The sequence below is a fragment of the Archocentrus centrarchus genome, chromosome 9, assembly GCF_007364275.1.
Source record: "Archocentrus centrarchus isolate MPI-CPG fArcCen1 chromosome 9, fArcCen1, whole genome shotgun sequence".
Lineage (NCBI taxonomy): Eukaryota > Metazoa > Chordata > Actinopteri > Cichliformes > Cichlidae > Archocentrus > Archocentrus centrarchus.
This window is the reverse complement of record NC_044354.1, coordinates 27,356,943-27,381,403: the sequence shown is the minus strand read 5'-3', so window position 1 is coordinate 27,381,403 and position 24,461 is coordinate 27,356,943. Positions and strand designations below refer to the sequence as shown.

The window sequence follows — 24,461 nt, the reverse complement described above, 5'->3', positions numbered from 1 at the left end:
AACTTCCCAAGCAGAGCTTTAGATACAAACAACCGATGGAAAGTCTGCAGACATACAGAGATAGTCACTTAGCAGCAGCATACAGAGAGCAGTAATGTACACGGTTTACACAGCCAGTAATAAAATACAAAGGACAATGGTAGACTGTATCCAACCTCTTTATGTACTGGCAAGATGCATTTATAAATAGCAGATCACTGTAATCAAATAAAGGTTAAGAAAAAAAAAAAAGTTGCAGAACTCAAACGCTTCCTCACCTGGAACCAGAAGCAAGATTTATTCCTAAAAAAGAAAATATAAGTTTCAGCTTGGACACACGCTTTTCAGTGTGAGTTTAAAATGACAAATTCTGAACTATAATGATGCCTAAATATTTAAAGTTGTAACCATTTCAATTTCAGCCCCCTGAGTGGTTCTGATTTTAGGAGGTTTAGACTACAGCTCTTTGTCTTTATAGAACAACATGAACTTGGATTTGGCTGCATTTAACACCAACATAAGTAATGTTAAATGGAACTGAACAATATCAAAAGCAGGCTGCAGAAATATGAGCATCTGTACTACTGAAAGAGAGGAACAATAGATAATTGTGTGATATTCTGCTTAAAAATTGGGTGAAACTTTTGATAAATTGCAAAGGTTTGTTTTAGAGAGAGAAGAGTAGTGGTCCTAATATGGAGCCCTGGGGAACTCCTTTTGATACTGGGAGAAAAGAGAAAGAAGACCCAGCAAAGTGGACACACTGGGCTCTAGCTGACAAGTAACTTGAAAACCAACTTACAGCAGACAGGACAGTGTTGTGTGGTCTGTTGACAAAGGTAGCATGGTCAACTGTGTCAAAGGCCTTAGAAACATCAAGAAAAGGAGCAGCAGTTTCAATAATGCCATTCACCACTTAGCAGCACATAGCAGCAGCTATTGGGTGTTATTTTCTAAAACCTGATGTTGGGAATACAATTTTTGCCCAAAAATTATTTTAGTTGTTCACTAAGAAGCTTTTCAAGCAATTCTGCTAAAACAGACAATTTTAGATATTGGCCTGTAGTTATTAACAACTGGATCACCTCCTTTTAACAAAGGGAGACCATAGGCAGATTTCCATATGACAGGGATATCATTATGATTACATATATAAAGTTGGTGGTTCTGCTCTCTTGCCAGCTTAAGAAAATAAAGATCAAGTTGATCCAAACCAGCAGTTCGGATCAAGGCTCCATGACATTCAGAGGAGAAAAACTCAAAGGTTGAACCAAAGATTCAGTTTGAGTGGTTGCAGAGAGAGCTTCCTGTTCATTAAGCTGTTTTAATTCTGGAACTAAAGACTCAAAGACACTGAGGGGAAAAAAAAAAACAAGTTTATTAAAGCACCTGAGTCATGAGTCTTTATACAGTAAGAACTGGCAGTTGTGGTTCCATCACTTAGAAGATTTTTTTATTTTCCAAAACGTCTTGAAATCATGACAGCATTTAGTGTTTTCTGAGTGGTGGAACACATATTTGGCCTTTTTAGTTAAGAGTTTAAACAATTTCTGAGCTGCCTCAGATTTAGTTTTTCTGGCCCGAGCCCAAGAAACATCCCTTTCTCTGAAGAGATTTGATGAAGAAAAAGAACGGGGATTGTTTTGGCTTTTTACTCTAAATTTCTAGATGGTGCATATTCATCTATAATTTTGATAAAAGCATCATAAAAGCGTTTTCATGCTACATCAGTAATGAGGTAGAGTCTATTCCAGTCATAGTCCCATAAATCATGAAAGAAAGCTTGCTCACAGAAATGCTTAAAATCCCATTTAAAATCTATTTGTGGTCTTAATTTTGGGAGCGTCAGTTGTCTGAATGCAGCCACGATACAGTGCAAGCTAAATATAACGGAATCAGTAAATGCTCCACAACTGTAGGACTAACATTAATAACCTTGTTTTTTATGGTTGGCTTGCTTGTGATTGTTTCCAAAGTGGGATGGGAAGCAGCACCCTGTCCCTTGGATCCAGCTCCTACTTTAAATTCGGGAGACGGATACCTTTTCTACTTTCATGTAAAGAGGTTGTCAGAGTTTAGATTCAAAACGTTCCTTTTTGATAAAGCTTGTACTAAGGGATGGCTCAGGTGACCCTGAACCATCCCTTAATTATGCTGCTTTAGCCTCAGGCTGCCAGGGCACTTCCCATGATGCACTGAGAATTGCTTCTCCATACCTGCTCTCTCTTACAGTATGTGTTTTGTCCTGTTTGTTGTTTGTACTCATTTTTCTCCCTTCTCTTTATCCTCACCCCCAACTAGTAACAACAGGGAGCTCTTCCTCCCCACTGTCACTAAATGCTTACAGACAGGGAATGATGATGGTTGGGGCTTGCTGTCTAATGCTGTAGAGCAGGTGTACTCAATTAAATTTTAAAGAAGTACAGTTGTTTTAGTTGTTTATTATAATTTTATTAAAATTATCATGAAGAACTGGAGGGCGCTCTAATAATGATATAATGATTAAAAGTTCTTTTCTCATTTCAAACAAATATGGTTTGCTTTTTTTTTTTTTTTTTTTTTTTTTAAAGAGCTTTGAAAAATTTGTGTTCAAATAATGTGTTTAATTAAAAAATAATGAAAAAGTGTAGCCCGAGTTTCCCCTTTTCTTCATTTTCCTTAACAATATTTCACATGTGAACCATCTCAGCTTTAACCCTCTTTTTACTTCTGTCTGTTTTCCAAACTTGCTTCTTCAGACTTCAGCATCTTCAGCACACAATATAAAGCACGTTGAGGCACGTGTTTGTTGTGATTTGGCACTACATAAATGAAATTGAATTGAATTGAATTGAATTGAATTGAATTGAATTGAATTGAATTGAATTGAATTGAATTGAATGTAGTGAGATATCAAGATGAAATCCTGCAGGCAGTGGCAATCCCATATCTCCACAGTCTAGGACGGAGCTGGGTTTAGCAGAGACTACCTCCAGAATTTGTCTTGACCTCAACCCCACTGATCACTTGTGGGATCAGCTTGGCTGTGCTGTTTCTGCCAGAGTGGCCAACACAACCACACTGGCTGACTTGCGACACATACTGCTGAAGCCATCCCACAGCAGTGTGTGACCGAGCTGGGGGACCAGCAGGAGCAGGAGGTGCATGGCTGTAGTGGCTGAGTATGGTTCTTCCAGATACTGCTGAGGCCTCTGTTTGTTAAATGAATAAACTGTTAAAGTGTGAATATGTCTTGTTTCTTCAGTCTTCAATGATCCAATCCAATAAGCAACACCAAACAAGAGTCAATAGCAGAATAAACTGTTTGGCATTGGCAGTCCACATCCTCAACTCTGCTGCTCAACCCACAAATGCATTTTCCTTACAAATGTGGCACCATTTAAGGGGAAATAAACAGGGTTTCCAACGCTATAAGATTTATTGGCAATAAGCATTGTTACAACAAAGAAACAACTGATCAGACACAGATTTCCTTATTTTTGTGCTAAGTTTCATTCTGCAAGCTAACAATGACCAGTGTTGTTTTTCTTGTGTTTACTTTTTTTTCTACATAATTTTTGATGTTTCACACATTTCTTCTTGCAAATGCTTTTAAATTCTTTTATTTTAAAACTATAATCACACACGACAACTTCTCCCATGTGTGATAGTTGGATTCCTTTTTTATGCACTTCTCACGTAGGAAAATCTTTGCCATGTAATAACCACATGTTGGCTGTTGGCTGTGGTTATTACAGTAGTTTCATTCACGCTGTTGCAGGAAATGTTTTTTTTCCTGGATTTTTGGTTGATATTTTGTCTCTCCATTAAAATGAAGCTACCATAAAAATTAAAGGCTTCTCATTTCTTTGGAAGTGAGCAGACTTATTATTTCCCACACGCACACCCGCAGTAGATACAACATTCCTTTTGCAAATTCCCATCTTCCCCTACTCTACATGTGAACTGCCCGTCTACTGTGTGCGGCAGCATTATGATATTATTGCTTCTATTCCTTATAACATGAAAGAAGCACTTTGAGTACACTGAGGCCATGAACTGTTCATGTCAGTGTTTAGATTCCAGCAAGTGCCGTGTTTCACATGATATTATTTGGCCAAGCACTTCTCTAAAAAAGCTAGAATTACTGTATTTCACTCAGGCAGATTTTGACTGGACTCTGCTCTGGTACTGTAAATTTAGAACATAAAACAGCCTTATAAGGATGAGTCAGTGTGTCACTGCTAGTGAAGTGGTGTGTAAGTGGCATACAGTGGGTTTTCTTCTAAAAACAGCAGTGTGCTGAGAATGGTGTTGAGGACAGGTGAATTATTGAGCTGTAAAACCAAAATAAGGGGAAATGGGGAGCTAAAACACCCTGAACTTAAAGGGAAATACAGATTCAGGTGCTCTAGGTGGATTTATTTGCAGTTTGGCAGATACAATAAAAGACCCTCTCAGTGCTCAGTAGGATGGGTGTTTGATCAGAAGCATCTAACAGAGTTATAAAAACAAAAGACGTGTTTTATTAAATGCTAAACATGCTTTCAACTGCATTTACACTCTACTCATTTCCAGTAACACGTTATTGCTTGATCACTTGTTAATGTGTACAATTATAGATTAGTGCAGCTTTCAGTCATGCAGTATGGAAGCCCTGTCGGTCTTATATATTTAGTTTGCACCATAAGACCTTTTCTGTCCAAGGGTCGTAAGACGCTGATATTTGCACCTTTCTGTAAGCTGTACTGGGAGGATGTTGTGAGTTTTTGGGGTGCGTGAGGGTGAAATGTGTTTAGGTGGCTTGTGAAATGGACTCTACATAATTTGACAGATGGATTGGGTGCTTTTTATTATTATTATGTTTTTTCTGTTTTCACTGCCTCAGGGTTCACATGTTTTTATGTTTTTATCCTTTGTTAAGCACATTGAGTTTGCATGTAATGAAATGTGCTATATAAATAAAATTGTCGTGTTTCTGATTTAAAGGTCATGAAGTGATTTTTTTTTTTTTTTCTGAATGTTTTTGTCTATTTTGTAAATAATCCACATTTGGATTATTCACTGGTGGAACATATCACTGTTCTCAAGTGCCTAACAGCATTCCCAGAAAAAGACTAGCATCAAATATATACGAGTATCTTTCCTTCACATCAAACATCACTGGAGACAAAGATTGTTTTTTATGTATAAGGCGCACTTTTCTTCCTCCCCTATTCAGCACATCCTTTTGTGGATGATACACCAACCATTTCAAATTTGACACAATCGCAAAACACATATTAACCAATTGTACTTTCTTCTCCTGAGCTGTTTTAACACTCTGCCCTCAGCTTATTTAGATTGCTGTATGTTTGTCTGCTGCAATTCAGAAACTCCCACACAATGACATTAGTTTCCTCTTGGGAGCCACGCACCTCCCTTTCATCATGAAAAAAAAATAAAAATAACAGGCCATGGTGATGTGGTGATGGTGCTGCATATCTGTTTTCATCATTAAGCAATTAATTAGCATCATTACTAGCCTTATTACTGTGAGTGTTGTGTGAATCAATTTGCATAGTCATGTTGGCTTATCAAAATTAACGTTATTGTGGCATTGGGTGGTGGGTGGGGGTGTGGTTGAAAAGTTACGACCTTCAGCGGCCATACTTATGGGTATCCAATGGTGTGGAAAACAGTGGATGTTTTTCTAATGAAGAATGTCAAATCCTGCATTACATTATTACGTAAAGTTTCAGAATTAACAGATTGCATGCAAATGCTTCCAAAGTGAGCAACAATTTTACAACATTGGAGTATAATTATGAGCATATGTTGCATGCATGGTTTGTAACGCAGTCAGTCAGTGTTGCTTTGAAGCAGTTTATCAAAGCTTAAACGATGCCATAGTGGTTTTCCAATTTCATAACATACCGTTACAAATGTAATATATCAATAATTTCTGTCCATGATTATATTGTTGGACCTAGGTTGGTCAGTGGGTTGGCTGTTTCTCTTTATGGAAAATATTACCTCATTTTGAACTTGATAGCAGCAACATGTTTCAGAAAAGTTGGGACGATGCAACAAAAGGCTGGAAAAGTAAGTGTTATTAAAAAAAAACGCTCAAGTAACATTTTGTAACTAATTAGGTTCAGTGGCGACAGGCCAGCATAAAAAGAACATCGACAAATTGGAACAATTTCAGAACAATTGTGCAGACTTTGAATTTCTCAGTGTCTACAGGACATAATATCATCAAAAGATTTTGTGAGGCTGGAAAAATGTGCACAAGGGACAAGGTTCTAAAAAACATAGCAACATGGCAAACCACAAGACTGTCCTTTGGACAGACGAGACCAAAGTGGAGATGTTTGGCCATAATGCTCAGTCCCATGTTTGGAGAAAACCAGACACAACATATCAGCCTGAACGCTTTATACCAACTGTCAAGCACAGGGGTGATGATTTGTCCTTACAGTTCACGTATGTCCATCTTTCCAACAATTATAAGCATGGAAATAAATGCATTCACACATGAACACTCCAACATTTTATATGTACTTGATACAATCTCTCGGTGTAGGCAGAATAAAAGTACACAGTCGCCCCTGCGTAAGCAATTAAAAGCATCAAAGTCTATAGTGCATCTTACAGCAGTATTTAGCTGTTCGAAATTACAGTGGACAAATGTACCTGTTCTAGATACTGAAATTAAGCAAATTAAACATGCATTATTAGCAGCACAATGAAGATAAAACATACTCCTTTATAACATGTCAAACATTCATATGCTCCTCTACATTCAAAGGTCAATAATATTCAAGTAATCACCTTGAAACTTAACTACACTTAAGGCACCTAAACATCTTCCTATAGGAATCTTTATACTAAACAGTAAAATGTGCAGGAGTGCAGATATCCATAATGCAAAGCAAATAAAACTACACTCTGGGGCATATGGCCTACAATACCACAACGCTGCTACAGCGTATCTGCTACAGCGTATCTGCTACAGCGTATCTGCTAGCAGCGTGCAGAGCCTGACATCGCTGGCTGAGGCTGCTGCAGGTCCCTAAACACCTGCTCGTAAGTGTTAGAACTAAAATTATGAATACAAACTTACCATACAGATGAAACTTTCTCTCCACATGACAGGCAGTGGTAGTTTTTTTTTTTTTTTTTTTTTTTTTAACCAAGTACTAACCTGCAAATAAAGGAAATGTTCAGGAGCATTAAAGACACTTGGTTCGCCTTCTAGATTGCAGTGGAAGTCCACCCCCTAAAGCAACTGGGGCACATCTGCCCTGAAATCAATAGTTCCACCTGTGGTCAGATGGGCTGGTGGGACGGTAAGGTGGATGGCTGAGGAGGGCCTGAGGGAGCGAGTGGGTGGGCTGATGTGAAGAAGTTCCATCAGATATGGAGGAGCAAGGTTTTGGATGGCCTTGAAAGTGAGAAGCAGAATCTTGGAGTTGAATTTTTATAGGATGCCAATGAAGTTGCTGAAGGATTGGAGTGATGTGACCAGCAGAGGGATTTCTGCTGATAATTCACAATTACAATAATCAAGACGAGATGTGAGTAGGGAATAAACTAGGATGGCAGTACTGTTGGGTGTGAGAGACAGACGGAGGTGGTTATGTTACAAAGTTGAACGAAAGCAGGCGTTATTAATACGTGAAAAAATAAAGTGCTTTCCAGAATGACAACCAAGCTCTTGACCTGACGGGTGGGAGAAACGGTGGAGTTGTTAATGGTAATGTTGAAACTGTTGATTTTTGATGTAGTGAATTTAGAGCCAACAAGGTGTGTTATAAAAAACAAACACACACACGCACACACACACACAAAAAAACAAGATTTTGGCTCTAGATTATAATAATTTGAGTGGATAGAAAAACTGATTTAGTTCCAGATTTTAAAATTGCTTAAGTGTGAGAGGCTGTAACTCAGAATTCAAAGTATGACAATAACTTTTTCTTCTTCATTAAATGCACTAACGTTATTGTACAAACAAAAGCTGGGAGGCGCTCACTGATTTCTCATGAAATGACTGTATCTACTGTACTTTGTGCACAATAGTTAACAAGCAAAGGCAAAACAAAGAGTAGCTTGATTCCAGGCTGACAGTCGTCAGATTTCAGATTTCTTTCTGAATTATGTTCATGTTTATTTTTCTTTCTAGCACACACAAAGTTTAAGATGGATTTCTTCCCAAAAAGAAAAGAAAAGAATAAAGAGCTGCGAAATTCAATACACTCTGCAGGTTACACATCGTATTCATGTTTGTCTTTAGCTAGCATTACATAAACAGACAGTATTACATCTACATTGTTTTCATCTTCATTTTATTTTTTTTCAAAAGTGAAATTCCAGAATGTATTCAAATACTGGGAATAGTTCAGGTGAAAGGTGCAATTATTGACAGATGTGGAAAAACATATTTTTCTGCCTACAGTCCATCAATAATTACAGCCCAGACCGTTCAGCCACTGCACCTTCGTCTAGACAGAAAAGACATTTCTTTGCACACAACGGGCTAATGCAGTGAATATAAGACTGCTTTAGCTGGCTGATTGAAACTGATTGAGTGGTACTGAGGCTAATTGAACACTGCTGAAATAACCTACTGGTTCCTTAGAGAGTAAAAAGGAAACAACGTTTAAAGGCTCTAAAACAAAGCGAGTACAAATGGCAGCTGTTGTATCCTGGCTCATATCCAGCATTCTTAATGAGCACAAACTTTGTGTAGATGCTGATTTTATTTTAACTGAATACAACTGATGTTAATGGAAGTTAAGGCCATCTGCTATAATCTGTAAGAATTAACTCCCATTTTTTTCAGATTTACAAAACACTTTAATTTAATGCAGCAGAGCAGTTAAACCAGTAAATCTGTATCACTTTGGGATTGTTATGGCATCTCCAAAGGCATTCGGATTCGTTTGTATACAGTCTTTTCATTCAGTAGTTGATACTGTCAGGAACAAGGATGGAGCTCAACCAACTCGCCAATGAGCCAAAACATCTTTTGCACATGTTGTGACAGTTTTACAGCCCCTCTGTGTCGATGCCTGTGATGTGTTGACCTGAACTTTGACCCTTTGCTTTATTGACCTTTGTAGGCACAGCCATTTGCTGAATTGAAAATGAAAGAAAAATGAATTGCTTTTGTGTCAAGAACTGTAGAGCAGCAAATTAGTCTGACAACAAATATATCAAAATGTTGACATCCCCTTTCCTATTGGTGGAAAAATGCAGCACACATCAACCAATTAAGAAATGACATGGCAATGTGTGGTTGGCTGCTGAGGAACAGGTGGAAGTTGTTGGAGTGATGAGGCAAAGAGAGGACAGCATTATTGAAATTTGAGAGACTTAGGACATTTAGGATGTTTGGAGTGTTATAGTTAATGTGTTGTGTACTGTGTTTAGTGTGTTGTGTAGTCATGCACAAGGCAGATTCTAGCCAAAAAAAAACACCAAAGGCAGACTCAAATGTAAACGTCGGGTACAACAGGAGGAGTGACACACCTGGCCTGTGATGTGCCCCTCTGTTTTGTGGACAGGAACTTTATTTGGAGTGGCAGAAATAATTTGTGTGGCATCTTATTCTGATTCTTGATTGTTGTGTAAACAGTCGTACAAAAACCACCTGAGGATTGTTTGCATTTTAATGTAAACGGTTGTAGATAACTTTGCTAAATTTGCACAAAGGTCTTGGAAATTTACAACTTGTATTTGTATTTTAAGTCAAAATAGTTCATTAAACATGCTTGTAAAAAGTTGGATTTTCTGGGTTTTTTTGTATGATTTTAGGTCCAATGTGTTAATACAGCAACGATGAAATGACAAAAAAAAAAAAAAATGACTGTACAGTCACATATGTGAAACAATGATACCCATCAATGCAAAGTAAACACATTTTAAAGTGAAATATAAATGTAAAATCAAAAGTAGTCAACAATGGACAATTGTGCTCCAGACAGTAGAGGGTTAATCAGAGTATAGCATCTAGTGAATGAACTTATGGGATATTGATCTGGTCAGTTAAGTAACAGAGGGGGTTAATCAGTTTCAGCTGCTTTGGTGTGAATGAAATTAACAACAAGTGCATTAGAGGGGCAACAATGAGACAACCCCCACAACAGGAATGGTTTTATGGAGGCCACTGACAATTTTCCCTCTTCATCTTTTCTGACTATTTTTTCACTAGTTTTGCATTTGGCTAGAGTCATAGTTACTGCTGGTAGTGTGGGGTGATATCTGGACGCTACAGCGGTATCGTTTTTCACTTTGATTTATGGGCTGTCTTTGAATTCTGCCTTCTGTTGGTTGATAATTTCCATTTCCATCAAATGATGTGACATCCTTTCATTCCTAACACATGACCAAGTCCATATCAGTATGGAAATCCAGCATGATTTTTCTAATTGAGGTCTGATGTGTTTTCAGAATGTTCCTTTAATGTTTTTGAGCAGTGCATATTAGCCCAGTGGTGTGTGATGACTTATACAGAAAGGCAAGCAGGGAAGACACACACACACACACCCCACAGACACAAACACACAAAAATTTCTTTCTCCACTATTTAACATTTAACAAGATAAATTGCATACTGTTGTATGTAGGATAGACTCCAGCACCTTCTGTGACTCTGAATTGGAAAAGCAGAAGAAAGTGGAAAGATGGATGTATGTAATTACATGTTGTATACTTTAATATGTCTCTTAGTGAGAGGTTAGCAGTGCACTGTCAGCAGTTTAAGATTTGTCACTTTACACTACCTTACATCTGTGATTCATTATGCTCCTTATTTGCATTTTGGACAGCAAAGGCTAGCAGGACAAACTACTTCATCAACTATGCAATTAAAAAAAAAAAAATCTAGTAAAGCTTTTCTAGTACAACTACATAGGTTTAAGGCCAAAATAGATACCTTTGGTTTGTATAGAAGTGGTCTCTGTATCCTTCACCAGAACAGAGTGAGATTTAAAGAATTATAGTCACAGGACATTCATTTTATTGAATGCGGCAAACTCAAAAAATGGTTCATTTCAACAACAGATTCACACTGAACAATCGGAAGGTTAAGCTTGCCGATACTGGACTTCTTTTATTGTCACAAAACCTGGTCAACATGGTAGACATGCTGATTTCTCTATAAATTGCTTTTAAACTTTTATTTTAGTATAAATATTATTACAGATTAAAACTCGAATCACCAGTCAAAACCCAAACACATTTCTTCTCTACCCAGCTGAACTCTTAGAAGTAAATTCATCATGAAGGTGAGTGGGCTCATTATCTCGCTTCATCTCAGGCCGAGACATTTTAACCGAAAAGACACGCTCTTTTCCCCACACTCGGGCTCGCTGTTTACTCACTGCATCTGGTACAGATGTCTGCTTCCGTGCGCCATGCAGAGGAACAGACATCTGAGAGAGGTCACGGAGTTCACCCTCCTCTCCTCTTCCTCCTGTCTAAATATCAGCCTCTCTGTGACCCAGCCTGCCAGGCAAGACACTGTTTTCTTCTTCTTCTCCCTCTCAGTTCTCAGTAAAGAGACTAGCATCCCACCCTTGGTGCACAGCAGCTTGTCTTGTATTTTCTGATAATAATGGGTTTTTGGTGCAGCTTGCAAAGATGGTGAAGGCCTCTGGTTCACTTATCTTGCCCTGCTCTGTTGGCTACATTTTTCTCTTTGTTCCAGGAAGTTGATGGGTGGAGCTCAGACCTTGAGACCAGAGATGCAAGGCACCCAGGCAGGCTATTAAAATAGATCTGCCAGATCCTGTCTATCAGTTCCCCTGGCTGGTTGCATAATCTGCCCTATTGTTTTTTAGATCTTATAATTTGGCCTTATTTGAAGAGCATGTGCATTTTCTGTCTTTTGTCACATTCTTCTGAGTCAGAACAGAGGAACAGGGAGCAGCTGACCGTCAGCTGTATTTGCCATGACATCTGTTTCCTGTTTTATTGTGAAAAAATCTTTCCCCTTTTGTGTTATTGTTTTTTTTCTACATCTAGTCTGTATTAAGCTTTGAGGAAAGCCTTTGTCTTACAAATAATAGTTTTTGTTTTTAATAATTTTCTTGTCCTGAGTCATGAATACCCACTCTGAGTTGGTTGACATCCCTCATGTGTCTGAGCCTGTTCTTGGCTCAGCTGGGCTGGTGGATGCAACTTGTGCTGCCTCACAGGCCTGTCCCTCTGCTCTTTGTGGGTGTGTCAGTCAGCATGTTTGTGTTCCTTGGTAAGTTGACAAGCATCCCTTGCAGCAGATCAGATCCATAGTAAGCTGTCAGCTGCTCCCCCACTCCCAACCCCACCCCCCCGCTGAGGAGCATCTGTCTGTAAGGTAGTTAGCAGGGGCCCACCTGCTGTGGTTCCCACTTTTTGCCTGTCCAGCTTCTGTCCTGAACTCATTGTCTGGTTAGCCTGCCTACACTGCTGGCCGCTAGCATGACTTTTGAAGGTCTTTGCATTTCTGACTGGTTGCTGACTGACTGCCTCCCAGAGAGGCAATGCCTTCACCAGTGTCCTGGCCTGTCTTTTCCAGTTATGCACCTAAATGGTGCTGGCCTTCCTGGACCTGGGCTATCTGGATGAGGTCTCTGCTTCCTCAGACTCCCAGTTCAACTGAAATCTTCCATTCCTATTTAATTGATCTAGTCTTTATGGTTCGTGGGCTTGCTTACTTTTGGTATTATTTTTAGACTTTTGTAAACCTTGCACTGGACTTGCATTAGTGTCTTTGGGCGTGCTTTCTGTTTGCGGAATCTGTCAGGCTTCTGTTTTCTGCTTTTTTGGGCAAAAGAGTCAACTCAATTTGCATTCAGCCAGGATCTAAATGCTTCAGACTGGGAGTGTTACACTTCTCCTCTCATTTGTGTGGTAGAGATTAGTTCAGTGTTTAGCTGTCTTGCTAAAGTGGTATACTGTGCTTTCTTTGTAATGAATATAACATGTTTGAATGCTGTTTTAAAAGCTCTCGGAAATAAGCAAATGTGTTTATGAATTTATGCTTCCTTTTTTTTTAGGGCAGTGACGACGGCGATGTGGACAAGAATAAATGCTGCACACTGTGTAACATGTCCTTCACCTCAGCGGTTGTGGCACAGTCACACTACCAGGGTAAAATCCACGCCAAGAGGCTAAAACTACTACTGGGAGAGCAGCCTGCCATCACAACCAAAGGTATAGGCCCTGTTAAAAATGTATTATGGGTATACATGATGGAGGAGTTACATGTGTTCAAAGGGGATTTATTATTAAAAAGAAAAATAACTAAAGAATGAGACACAAGATGTCTTGTTAGGTTTTAGCCAGTGTCACCATAGCTAACTTTGAGGTTACCCTGTGAGTGTAGTATTGCTCGGTCATATGCAGTGTTATGTTAGCTTTTTATGTTTGGTGATTTCTATACATCCCCAGTCTTTTTTATGTGTACATTTTACAGAAGCTTTGTCCTGCAGGAAGGTCTCTTATTTCCATGTGCCCCTCAACAAGAGCAACAGGGATACAATTAAGTACAAGTGAAAAGAGTACATGCCGTTGTATCTCTAAAGTTACAATAAGGTGTTTGATTTTCTGCACGTGTACTGTACCAAGGGGGTGCATCACAGTCTGGTCTTGTATCAGCTGGTAGAGACATGTCATATTCATGTCCAGTAATCCCATACAGTCAAAAAACACTACAAAGTTCATCTACCTGTTAAAATTTGGGGTCTAATTATGTACAGCCCAACAGCAGGTCAGCAAGCTGGTGTGTTTGTATGTTTTTTTTTTGTTTTTTTTTCGGTACGTGTGTTATTTAGATTTAATGACCAGCTGCTCTTTACCTCAGGGTGATCAAAGCCTGCTGCTGTTGTAATCTGCTGAGAGCTGCTTACCTTGAATCCACTTACATATTAGCAGTTGCGAAAATAATGAGCAAATGTTACAGGGGGAAGGCAGTGAATGAGAAACACAGCAAACACATTTTCAAATCATTTCAAGGCCCAACACCTGAGTCCACAGTGAGCAGCGTGGATGCGGATAGCTCAGCCTTGAGCTTTGTTTGTTTACTGTGGCTTGTTGGTGCTCCAGTTGACCGAGTCATTGATATGCACTGCAGAGCATTGTGTTTTACTTTGTGCTCTTACTGCTACTTTCCTTTTAATTTGTTGGATGTGTTCAGCTGGCTGATAAGGCAGTGCTTTTTTTTTTTATAACGGTATTATCTGAAGCCTCACATTGTTGGACCATCCTGAATTTATCCTGCATTAGTGCTGCCTCAGGCACTGGAGCCTCTTTCCCCTTCTAAAGTGGTAGGATTGAATCGGTAGATTGGCACACAAACCTCTTGTTTGAGTTCATGTTCGACTTAACCTTCTGGCTGAAAAACCTGAATAGAATCATTCCTTTCACTGCAGCAGTGCGAGAACAGCATTTACACTTGAAAGTATTGGAAAAGTCTTCTGTTTTATTTCAGGCCCAAGGCAAATTACCTTTTCTTTCTGTTGTATGTGTGAATAGCCAAATAGCCATATAAATTAAATGAGAAGTACTGAGCTCTCAAAACTGCAATCCTTTCTGTGGTGCTCTTCACCAAATGCCGCTGCACAGTTTCACTTACATTAACTTAAAGGATGGATACAAACAGGCATCTGTGAACCGATGCCCTTCCTGAAACAACCCCCAAGGGATTTATGTCTCCTTCAGTGCTCAACCCAGGGATCCTTTGCTTGATAGTCATACATGTAAACCACTACACTATGGAGCCACTTGCCCACAAAAATAAAATAAAATCATACTGTATTAAACATGTTAGTCTGGCCCTGAAAATGGAATATGACCTGGTATCTTCCACTTCTTGAGTTCTTTTGCAATCAGTAAGATCCAGTTTAACTTTCTTACAGCCTCACATTTCTGACAGTGTAATAAAACGTGTTCTATGGTTTCCACTTACCCACAAAAATCACATTTCCCTGTGTGGTGTTTCCTTATTATAAATAAGGAAACACCACACAGGGAAATGCCAGCAAAAAGGCCCCTGTGAGATCACAGCGGGTAGGTGTGGGTGAACTTTTTGCCCTTTGGTGTCCCTATATGGGTTTTCTCTAGGCAAGCCCACCATGGGTTGCCAACAGAAAACCTCACATCAGCTAGTCTACATAGGGCCCACATGGGTTTTCTGTGGGCAAGCCCACTGTGGTGTCATCCACAAAATTCCCCTCTTGGTGGCCCAAAAAGGCAAAACTGCTATGGGCCCCACATGGGCTATTAGTCAAAAAATGTACAGTGGACTTGCTTTTCTGTGTTACATACTTAATTGTCACAATAGTTTAAGTTAATCTGAAAAATTCTGTTTAATTAGCTCTCTTTGGCTCTGATATGCACTGACATATCTCACTGCTTCCATGTGTTCTCTGAGGAGATGCCATATTTTAGTCTGCTTAGAGTGACTCATAATCAGATTTTTTTGCAAAGGATTGCAAAAAGGATGATTTCATATGTATCCTGGGTAGTGCAGTGGTTACCATTGTTTCCTCACAACAAGAAGGTTTGAATCCTCTCTGTGAACGGCATGGTGTGAGCATATTGTCCCTGTGCATGTGTGGACTTCCTCTGGGTACTATGGCTTCCAAAGACATCCATGCTAGGTTAATTATGCCATGGATGTGAGGTACCCCCTGGCAACCTCCAGTTAATATGGAAAAATGTATATTCCCAATCAGTTGGCCAAGTGGCCAGTTGACCAATTTCATCTAGCAACAGCAAGCAACCTCTTAAAAGCACTTGCAACCAGATGGGGAATACTTATTTTTCCCTAACATCTGGTGGTTGCCAGGCGTTTGCCCACTGGTCTCTGGCCTGTGAGACTGGAGTCTAAAGTGTATAGAATGGAAATGTTACAATGTGGTTTGTAGTCTAAAGTGTAAGACTATATACTGTACATGTGAGTATGATACATTACATATGCACTGTATTAGCACTTCCTGTCTCTGTGGACAGAGTTAGCACAGCATGGCCTGTGTGTGAGCAGCCAGGTCTGTCTGTGTTGGCCAGTTTCTGGGAACAGATTGTAATCACTGAGTCCACACAGGATCAGTGTCTTTCTCCACTTCTGATCAGTCTTTGTGTTCTGATGTCTGTCTCATTGTATTGTCCATTTACATTTAATAGCACTTTTTTTTTGTCTCTCCTCCTCACTGCTTTCCACACCTCCATGGTGCTGAAAGGTGAAGAGCCAGTATCTGAAATTAACTTTCTGACTCACCAGCCAAGGGTACTGAAAAAGTCCGCTGGTCTGTTACTGGCCAAAATGTTAAATCAGTATTTTGTGTCTTGTATGTTTGTTTCAGTACATTTCATTGAGGTAATAGGATATAGTGCTGAATTCAGCCATAAAGAAGACAAAATGTGAAGCAAAACTTTCTAAATATGTTGATCAAATCAAACCTGAGTCTTCATCATCATCCTCTACTCTGGTGACTACAGCCTTTATGGATTTAACTATCCAAACAGAAAATTAACCCAGTACTTGGTGCTTGATAATTGGTAGTACTCTGTGCACACCAGCAGATATTTTCCCTCTGTTCTGTTATTCTTATTGCTCACCTCCTGACAGGACAATGATGAATACAAGCTAATTCAAGTGCTACTTAAATGTATCCGTCATTTTGGACCTCTTTTTAGTCACTGAAATGAAAAGAATGGAAATAAATGAATGACTTTTATTTAAATTCCGCAAACAAAAAGACATTTTTTTTTTTGTTTTTTTCCTTCATCAGAAGTGGCTGGTACATTTATAAAGGACGTTATTTTTCTCCTGCTATTGTAAAACTGATTAAGGTGGAATAATGCAAACTCAAATGGAGACCGCACTAAGAGCTCAGGTGGACTAGAGAACAAAAATTCTTAATGAAAACTTACAGGTGGCAGTAAAAGTAAACAGATGAAGAAAACTGTGTTGTTGGATGAGCAAGAAAAATCCAAATGTCCTAAACGATGTCCAAAAGAAAAAAAAAAACAGAGAAAAGGCTGCTAGACGCAAGAGGACACAAAAATCCAAGCAAGTCAGACAAATAAGGATTGTAGGAGGACAGGCTGGTGGATGGAAAGCTGGGGAGAAAACCTCAGGCACAAAGCCTATCAAGGCAGTCAGGCAAGACTGTTCACGAGTTAGTCCAAAGGCAGAGCAGACCAGCAGAACTGCTCCAGAGAGCAGAGTTACCGAAGGGCAGACTGACAAGGCTGGTTTGGGGGACACGTTGAGCAGACAGCAGAACCATGCTGGTGGCTAGGAAACTTGCCAGTGACAAACACAGAGTTTCTCTGGAGGCTGGGCAGAAAGCCATCAACGAAGCTCTGGAGACTGATGCAGTGGTTAGTGGTTAGAGAGCTTGGCATCCGGGTCTGTACACAGACTTTTCAGATAACTTCACGTTTAGTATGTTGCCTAAATGTTCAGATCCTGAAGTTAAATTTGGATCTTATCCCGTTGGCCATTATCACCAGCAGACACATGTTTCTATCTTCTAATTAATGCCAATTAATGTAATGAAAGATAAACAGAGAGCAACAGTGTTTAAGAAATTATCTAACAATTTTACTAAGAAGAAAAGCGAGCTTTGCAACATCTGCTTTTTGTTGAAAAATGGTGGTTATATCGTAGACCAGGATGTTTTGTAACCATAAGTAGCCTACTTCTGGTGCCTATCATTAAGTGAAGTTTTCTTTTAACTGTATTTTTCTTAATTACTCTCTAACTCTAACTAAACAGCACTTGACAGCAAATGAAACATTGTTAGTTACGTAGGTCCAAGAATACAGCCTGAGCGAATTATGCAGAAATCAAAATTCTGGAAATCTGGAAACGCTCTCCCCATTACATTTTATTATGTTTTTCAGAAAGGCAGAACCCAGGTCATCCTAGAAACAAGTCGCTACACTCAGAAGCCTTGGAATTGAGCAAGGCAGTTATTCTGAAGACCTTTTTCAAACAAATAGCTAGAAAGCCCTAACTTTTAATGGTCACTGGGACATGCAACATCATATTCTGAGTTTCAGTCATTCGGTCGTTTCAGGTGTTGCAGGCTTCCGATGGGCAGAGGGACGACAGCCATCTTTAACATTTCAGAATTCCCCCGTAGATTTCAACTACAATTGAATGAGGTTCTAATTATCACAGAGTAAATGGAGGTGGCCCCCTACAGATGATATGTATGGCACTTCTATGGGCTTTCTAAACTGATGTATTGCAGTATTTCTAGCATCTATTACACTGTTATTACACTGTTACTATTCATTGCACATTGACTGCAGACAGCTGATTTCTGATGTAAGAAAGTGGGGGGGGGGGGGGGGGGGGGGGGGGGGGGCATGACTTTATCTCAGTACTTTAATTTGTATCAGGTTTGGATGTGGAACTATTCAAAGATAGTTGTAATGTTCAAAAATAGACACATAAATATTCTTTAATAGACCAATTATCTTAAGCTGTAGTTTCAGAGGACAGTTTGGTTGCAATTGCACTTTGTTTTAGAAACATTCTGACTGCTGAGACATTCTGATGTGCTCAGACAACACTCTTTGCTCTTTTTGCCACATGTCAGTGACAGACATAGCCATTAAAGATGCCATCTGTGGCCAATGGTTCAGAACACAGGCAGAACCGTCTCAGCCAAAAGAGGGGGTGGCACAGCCATCAATCACGCTGACATCCAGCAAACTGCTGGGACACCATGGAACCTCCTCTCCACCTGACAGACACATTAACTTTTCTTGACTGAAGCTGCTGACATCCACTTTTTGGGGATCATTTTTATCAATAAAAAAAAGTTAACTTACTCAGAATTTCTCTCTCTTTTTTTTTTTTAGTGTGGAAATGACAGTAATGAAATTGAAACCCCTCCATTAACATAGACTCATATATTATCCTGAAGCATGATTATTATTTTTTTTTTTTTATCTGTCTGTTTCACTGCCGATGGGTTCAAACTGCGGTGCTCTTACCATCTGCAGGGAAAGAATGCATCAATCAAAAGCTGAGTTTGTTCTTACCAAACAACTCGCATTCCAGCTGAAATAAAAGAAATGTTAGATTTGGACTGAGGTAGATTTATCCTGTGAAACTGTGATTTAAACCCTCACTGTTGTAAAGGCACCGAGCTCAGTCGCAAATACACAATGTCATGAAGATAAATCCAGGGCGTTGAGAGGCCCGAGCTATTGATTTCTGCATAAGTCACATCAGCCGACTCTGTTGATCCACCTGCCTCTCGGGATGCACTGTTGTTCTGCTGGCTGACAGCCAGCATACAGCTGCAAAAATTCTAGCGCTCCAAGCACTGATACCAAAGGTCCATGCAGGACATGCAGTAAAAAACAACAACAAAAAAAAAGCTTCTATTAACACTAATGAAAATTTATAGCATCAGTGGAGATCATCATAAACTTTACTAGATGTTATTTTTGCCGTTGAACAGATGGTGTACATCATCTTCTTGTGCCCAAAATGCCTATTCAAAACCCATGATGAATATTTGAGAAATGCACTGTCATCAATCTCCAATTATACTGCTGAAAAGCCCTGCGTAAGCTATTGTTCTCAATTTCAAACTTTTTGAAGATGCAATAATTTCATCTGACAGTTGAGATTAATGTTTAATGCTTTTCCTGCAGGCATAATATTACACAAAGCTTCTCCAAGCTAAACAGTAACCCTTCTTTGCCCTTTTACTTGGGCACCGCTGTGTTAAATTTGAATATTTCCACTGACCCACATACTGTAGCTCGTGCTCATGCTTTTCTGTCGAATGATCTGCTGGTGTTGCAACGTGTTGCAGTTCACTTTCTATTTTAGAGCTCAGGCAGGCTAAACGAATGCTGATTTGTCATTAGTACTTTTATATAATCACAGCCGCATTTATTTTCATATTTCTCCTCACCCGCTATTTCCACATTCTGGCTTGTTTCCCAACATCTATGCCGTAAGCACAATAGCTTGCACGAATGTCATTTCCTTTAACATCTGCAGCTTAATGTGGGGATGTTTTGTTCCTGCACTGATTTACTGAGGAGTGATTTAGAGAAATGTGGAGCTAAGTTGTTCATATCGTAAAACGGCCGTGGCTCTTCCGTTACATTTAACTGGGGACGTTATCTCAAGACTTTAAATGGCTTTGGCTGTTGCGATATAAGCTAGCCTCCATAAATTAAAGGAGTAACATTTAAAGCCTGTATTTTTTAATTGCCTTCTGGTTCCCTGCTGTTTCTTGCATTTGCACCATTTTACACATTCACACGTTTACATTTCAGGATATTGCTGTGTTGCCGTTCGGCAGCTCTGTTCTGAGAGCGTAATGAAGAAAGGCATCATCAACAGAAGTGAAACTTATCGAATTAGTAAAATGAGATCTGAATAATGGAACATTAGTATTATTGGGTAGGCATGTATATGCATCCTAATAATAAATACTTTGAAGACTCCACTTGACCACCACTCAGCTGTGATGCATACTCTCCCAGCAAACATTTTAATATTGCATAACCATCAGCTGGCCGTCTTGGCTTAAAAATAGTTCTGAAATGAAAGTCGTGCCATCACACAGGAAACTTCACCTTCTGCTCGACATACTTCCTAAATGTCACCTGGTTTGGACTGTCTAGCAAATGGAAGTTTGTGTACAAGATATATTATCTTTTATCAATAGAACAAACTCAACAACTTTAAGAAAGGCGAGAAAAGAAAACACTCTGAAAGGGTCACTCAAAAACATAATTTTCATTCTGAAGCGTGTTTCCCATTTTTCTGAAATAAACCAGACATGGATTCAGCCACACCATGGCTTTACAGTGCAGACACTGTGGTATGTGATGCCTGACAGATATAAATTGCTGTGATGGTTTATAGAACCGAGGAGGGTAAACTCCTCAAATTTCATGATTTTAAGCTATCAGAATATAATCTTAGTAACCCTAAGCCTGGCTGAAATCAGGTCAGATATCTCTGGCATCTTATCACAGATCAAATGGCAGATATGGTGATATTTATAGGCATAAGCAATCATCCTCTTAGGTAACTTTAGTGTACAGATGGAGTGAAGCTTTCTCTGTTTAGGAGAAACTGTATGAAAGCAAATTTACAGAAAGCGTAATGATTTTATGAGGTTATTACCGAATTATGACTGACATGGTTGAGCAGCTGCTCAAGTCAGTACATTTAAATCTGTGTGAAGAACTCTCATGTATGAGTTTATTTGCAGGCTCAATGCTTCAGAAAATGAAATTGTGTTAATGTATATATTTGTTAGAAAACACAGAAAAGCTGATTAGATTATCGAACTGGTGATAATTGCTTCACGCAACATGCATTTTATAGTGTTCCTCTTTAAAAGCACAAACTGTAGGAGAAAGGAAAGATTTCTGTCTACAAGCAGCGCAATACCGACAATTTGACCTGTCTGTTACCTTCAGTGCTTTACTTTCCCTGACTTCAAATATTTCACAGTAGCTGCAGTCGGGTCTGATTCAACATAAGCAGCCAGTATTGTTTATTTGATGGGCACTCTGTGTTCTTTTTGTCCTGTTATTCTCGCAGAGAGTTTGAATGTTTTACCAGAAATACACAGTTTTCATAGCTAATTCAATCACCAGCTTTAGGCTTTAGTAATATTTGCTTGTACTTCAAGGATGTCCTTGGTTCATATTCCAAGTGCAAAAGAAGAAAAGTTTTCTTTGCCCTCGTTTACTGTATTTTCCAAACATATGACCCAAACATGAAATTGCATTTAAACTCAAACAAGCTGCAGCTCTGCTCCCAAGTCTTCAATGCCCCTGCTTATTACTCATAATTTTACCATTTTTAGCAGTCTCAGTAAATATGCCACTTTCTCCCTTTTTAACTTTCCAGCATTCTAAAGTACAAATTGTCTGCAGTGCACTTCAGCTTTGACTTCAGCCTCTCAGAGGAAATCATTTCAGGGATGGAGATCCTCTGTTCGCTTTGTTTCCAGAGATTCCTCCTGAAGACAAAGGGAAACTCTGAGAAAACATTTTGCTTCAGGAGCAGAGCATGCCAGCAGGGTGGAGAGGTGAAGAAAAGCCCAGCAGGGATCGGCATTGTAGGAGATAAGTGCATGGATTCGCAGCACTTTGGGCCCCCTCTTCTCACAGAAGCTGAATCTCTTTATAACTCTGTTCACAGAGTTAGAAGAGGTCTACATTGCCCTGCTTATAAATGCCATGCAAGGGATAACATTTGGTTTTAAACACAACTCAGTGAGAGGAAGTAGCACAGGCAAAACGACATGTTCTACTTAAGCTGACAAGAAATTGTTGCATTTGTGGGCTATGTGAAAACACGGTAGTGTGTTTCCTTTAGACTTTGAGGGAGGAAAGGATTGCTTTGCTGTGCTGCACATTAAAATTTTAATGGATTTTTAGTATTTTCTTATTAAACTGGTCAGTAATGAAAGAAGTCTTCATACAAACAGCTGCATAAATAAACCTGAATCAGTTATAAACTGGCAGCTGACACAGCCAGCACCAGACAGTGAAAGTGTTAACTGCAGTGAGGCTTTTACATCAAAACCTCCCAGCTCCTCCTTTATGTTAGAAAAAAAGCCCAAACAAATGTTGATGAATAAATTATATTTGGATTAACGTACAAAAAGAGACAAACTGGATGAAGTGAATGTGACTAACATGAAAGCCACGTGCTCATCATCCCAGGGCGTCCGCAGCAAAGTCTGCATTCCATCGATGGAGGTGTCTGTTTTTTGGTTTTAAGTTGTTGGTTTTTCTCATTTCCATTCACTTTTTCCATTTAGTGGTTTTAGTACACCCACTTCACAACATTTACCCTGCACTGGTGCTTGTACTTAACTACATTTAAAGTTCAATGGGTCCTTTAAACATGACAAGTTGGGAGTGGGAACCCAATCTCACTATTGCTTAAATCAACACCAGAGGAGCTTATGTGACTTTCGCTGCTGTTTTCTCTCGTTCTGCGGTTAATTGAATCCATCGAAACGATCTACCTATTCGTTTTCTTAAAAGTTTATTTAAGGCTATCTTCACACTGCAGGCCTTAATGCTCAATTCCGATTTTTTGTGAAATCTCACTTATTTGCGTGGCCGTTCACGTTTCCGAATATATGCGACTTGTATGTGATCTCCTGTGTGAACTGCAAACGAACCAAAAAGTGCCCCGCGTGCGCAGTAGAGGACGCATAACGTCACACACAGCGAGCGTGCTCAGTGTTTGCCGAGCTGACTTTGTTTTTCATCCTGCTTCCTTGTAGCAGGATGTGGAATAGTGACGTTTGTCAAGTATCAATGACGTGCAGGTTGGATGAATGCGACCTGGCCGTACAGACACAGGTCACATTTGAAAAGATCAGATACATATCAGATTTAGGACCACATATCCAAGTGGCCTGGGTCGCATTTGTAAAATCGGATCTGTGTTGTTCAGACTGTCATGAAAAGGTCAGATACGGGTCGCATAAGGGCAAGAAAATGGGATTTGGGTCACTTCAGGCTGCAGTGTGAACGTAGCCTAATTGAGGGTGGCAGGTGGGCTGGAGTCTATCCCAGGTGAGAGGTCACCAGCCCACAGATAGAGACAATCACACACTCTTACATCCACACCAGTTTGGAATCTGGTGACATCTGGTGTGGTCTTCTACTGCTGAGGCCCATCTACCTCGAGGTTTGAGATGTTGTGCATTCAAAGATGCTCTTCTGCATACCTTGGTTGTGGTTATTTCAGCTACTCAAAGCAGTCTGGCATTCTCCTCTGACCTTTGGCATTTTTACCATAGAGCTGACACTCACTTTTCTCTTCTTCTGATCGTTCTCTATAAACCCCAGAGATGGTTTGTGCAGGAAAATCCCAGTAAATCATTAATTTCTATAACACTCAGATCAGTCTGTCTGACACCAACAACCATGTCACATTCAAAATCACTATAATCACCTTCCTTCTCCATTCTTATGCTTGGTTTGAACTTCAGCAGATCTTCCTGACCTTCTGCGTGCTTAAATAAGTTGCTGCCATGTGACTGGCTGGTTAGATATTTGCATTAATGACCAGTCAAACTTTTGCACCTAATAAAGTGACGCGTGAGTGTATATTTGTGGTGCCCAGAGGATGGATTCTAATGATTTGGGGAGATCAGCAGAGTTTGCCTCTTTGTCATCAGGAGTTTGATATTCAAAGAGTCTGTCAACTATGGGATGGATTACGATGTTGGCTGACTTTCATAGTTTTTTGATCCAACTATACATGATGGCATTCTCTACAATGAACATTACAAGTTCACAGGGTTGTTAGTGTGGCTGTTCTCTTATTTGTTCTTGGCTCCCCAGCAGCCCTCGGTTACTTGTTTATCAAAAACTAGCTTTACTGCCTATGTGATTTTGGCTATGGCTCATGTCGTGCCCTTGAAATAACAGGTCAAGTCAGAGCCGACACAGACATAGAGATACTGTAACTGTATTTGACAGCTGAGTTCTTGGTTGCA

At 39.6% G+C, this 24,461-nt stretch overlaps 1 protein-coding gene across 1 annotated transcript in view; it reads left to right on the top strand.

The window, feature by feature from the left end:
- Positions 1-24,461, top strand: part of LOC115786213 (zinc finger matrin-type protein 4-like) — a 120,988-nt gene that overhangs the window by 85,284 nt on the left and 11,243 nt on the right. The window contains exon 4 of the mRNA XM_030738269.1: positions 12,987-13,143. Coding sequence (XP_030594129.1) covers positions 12,987-13,143 — 157 coding nt within the window. The remainder of the gene's footprint in view (positions 1-12,986; positions 13,144-24,461) is intronic.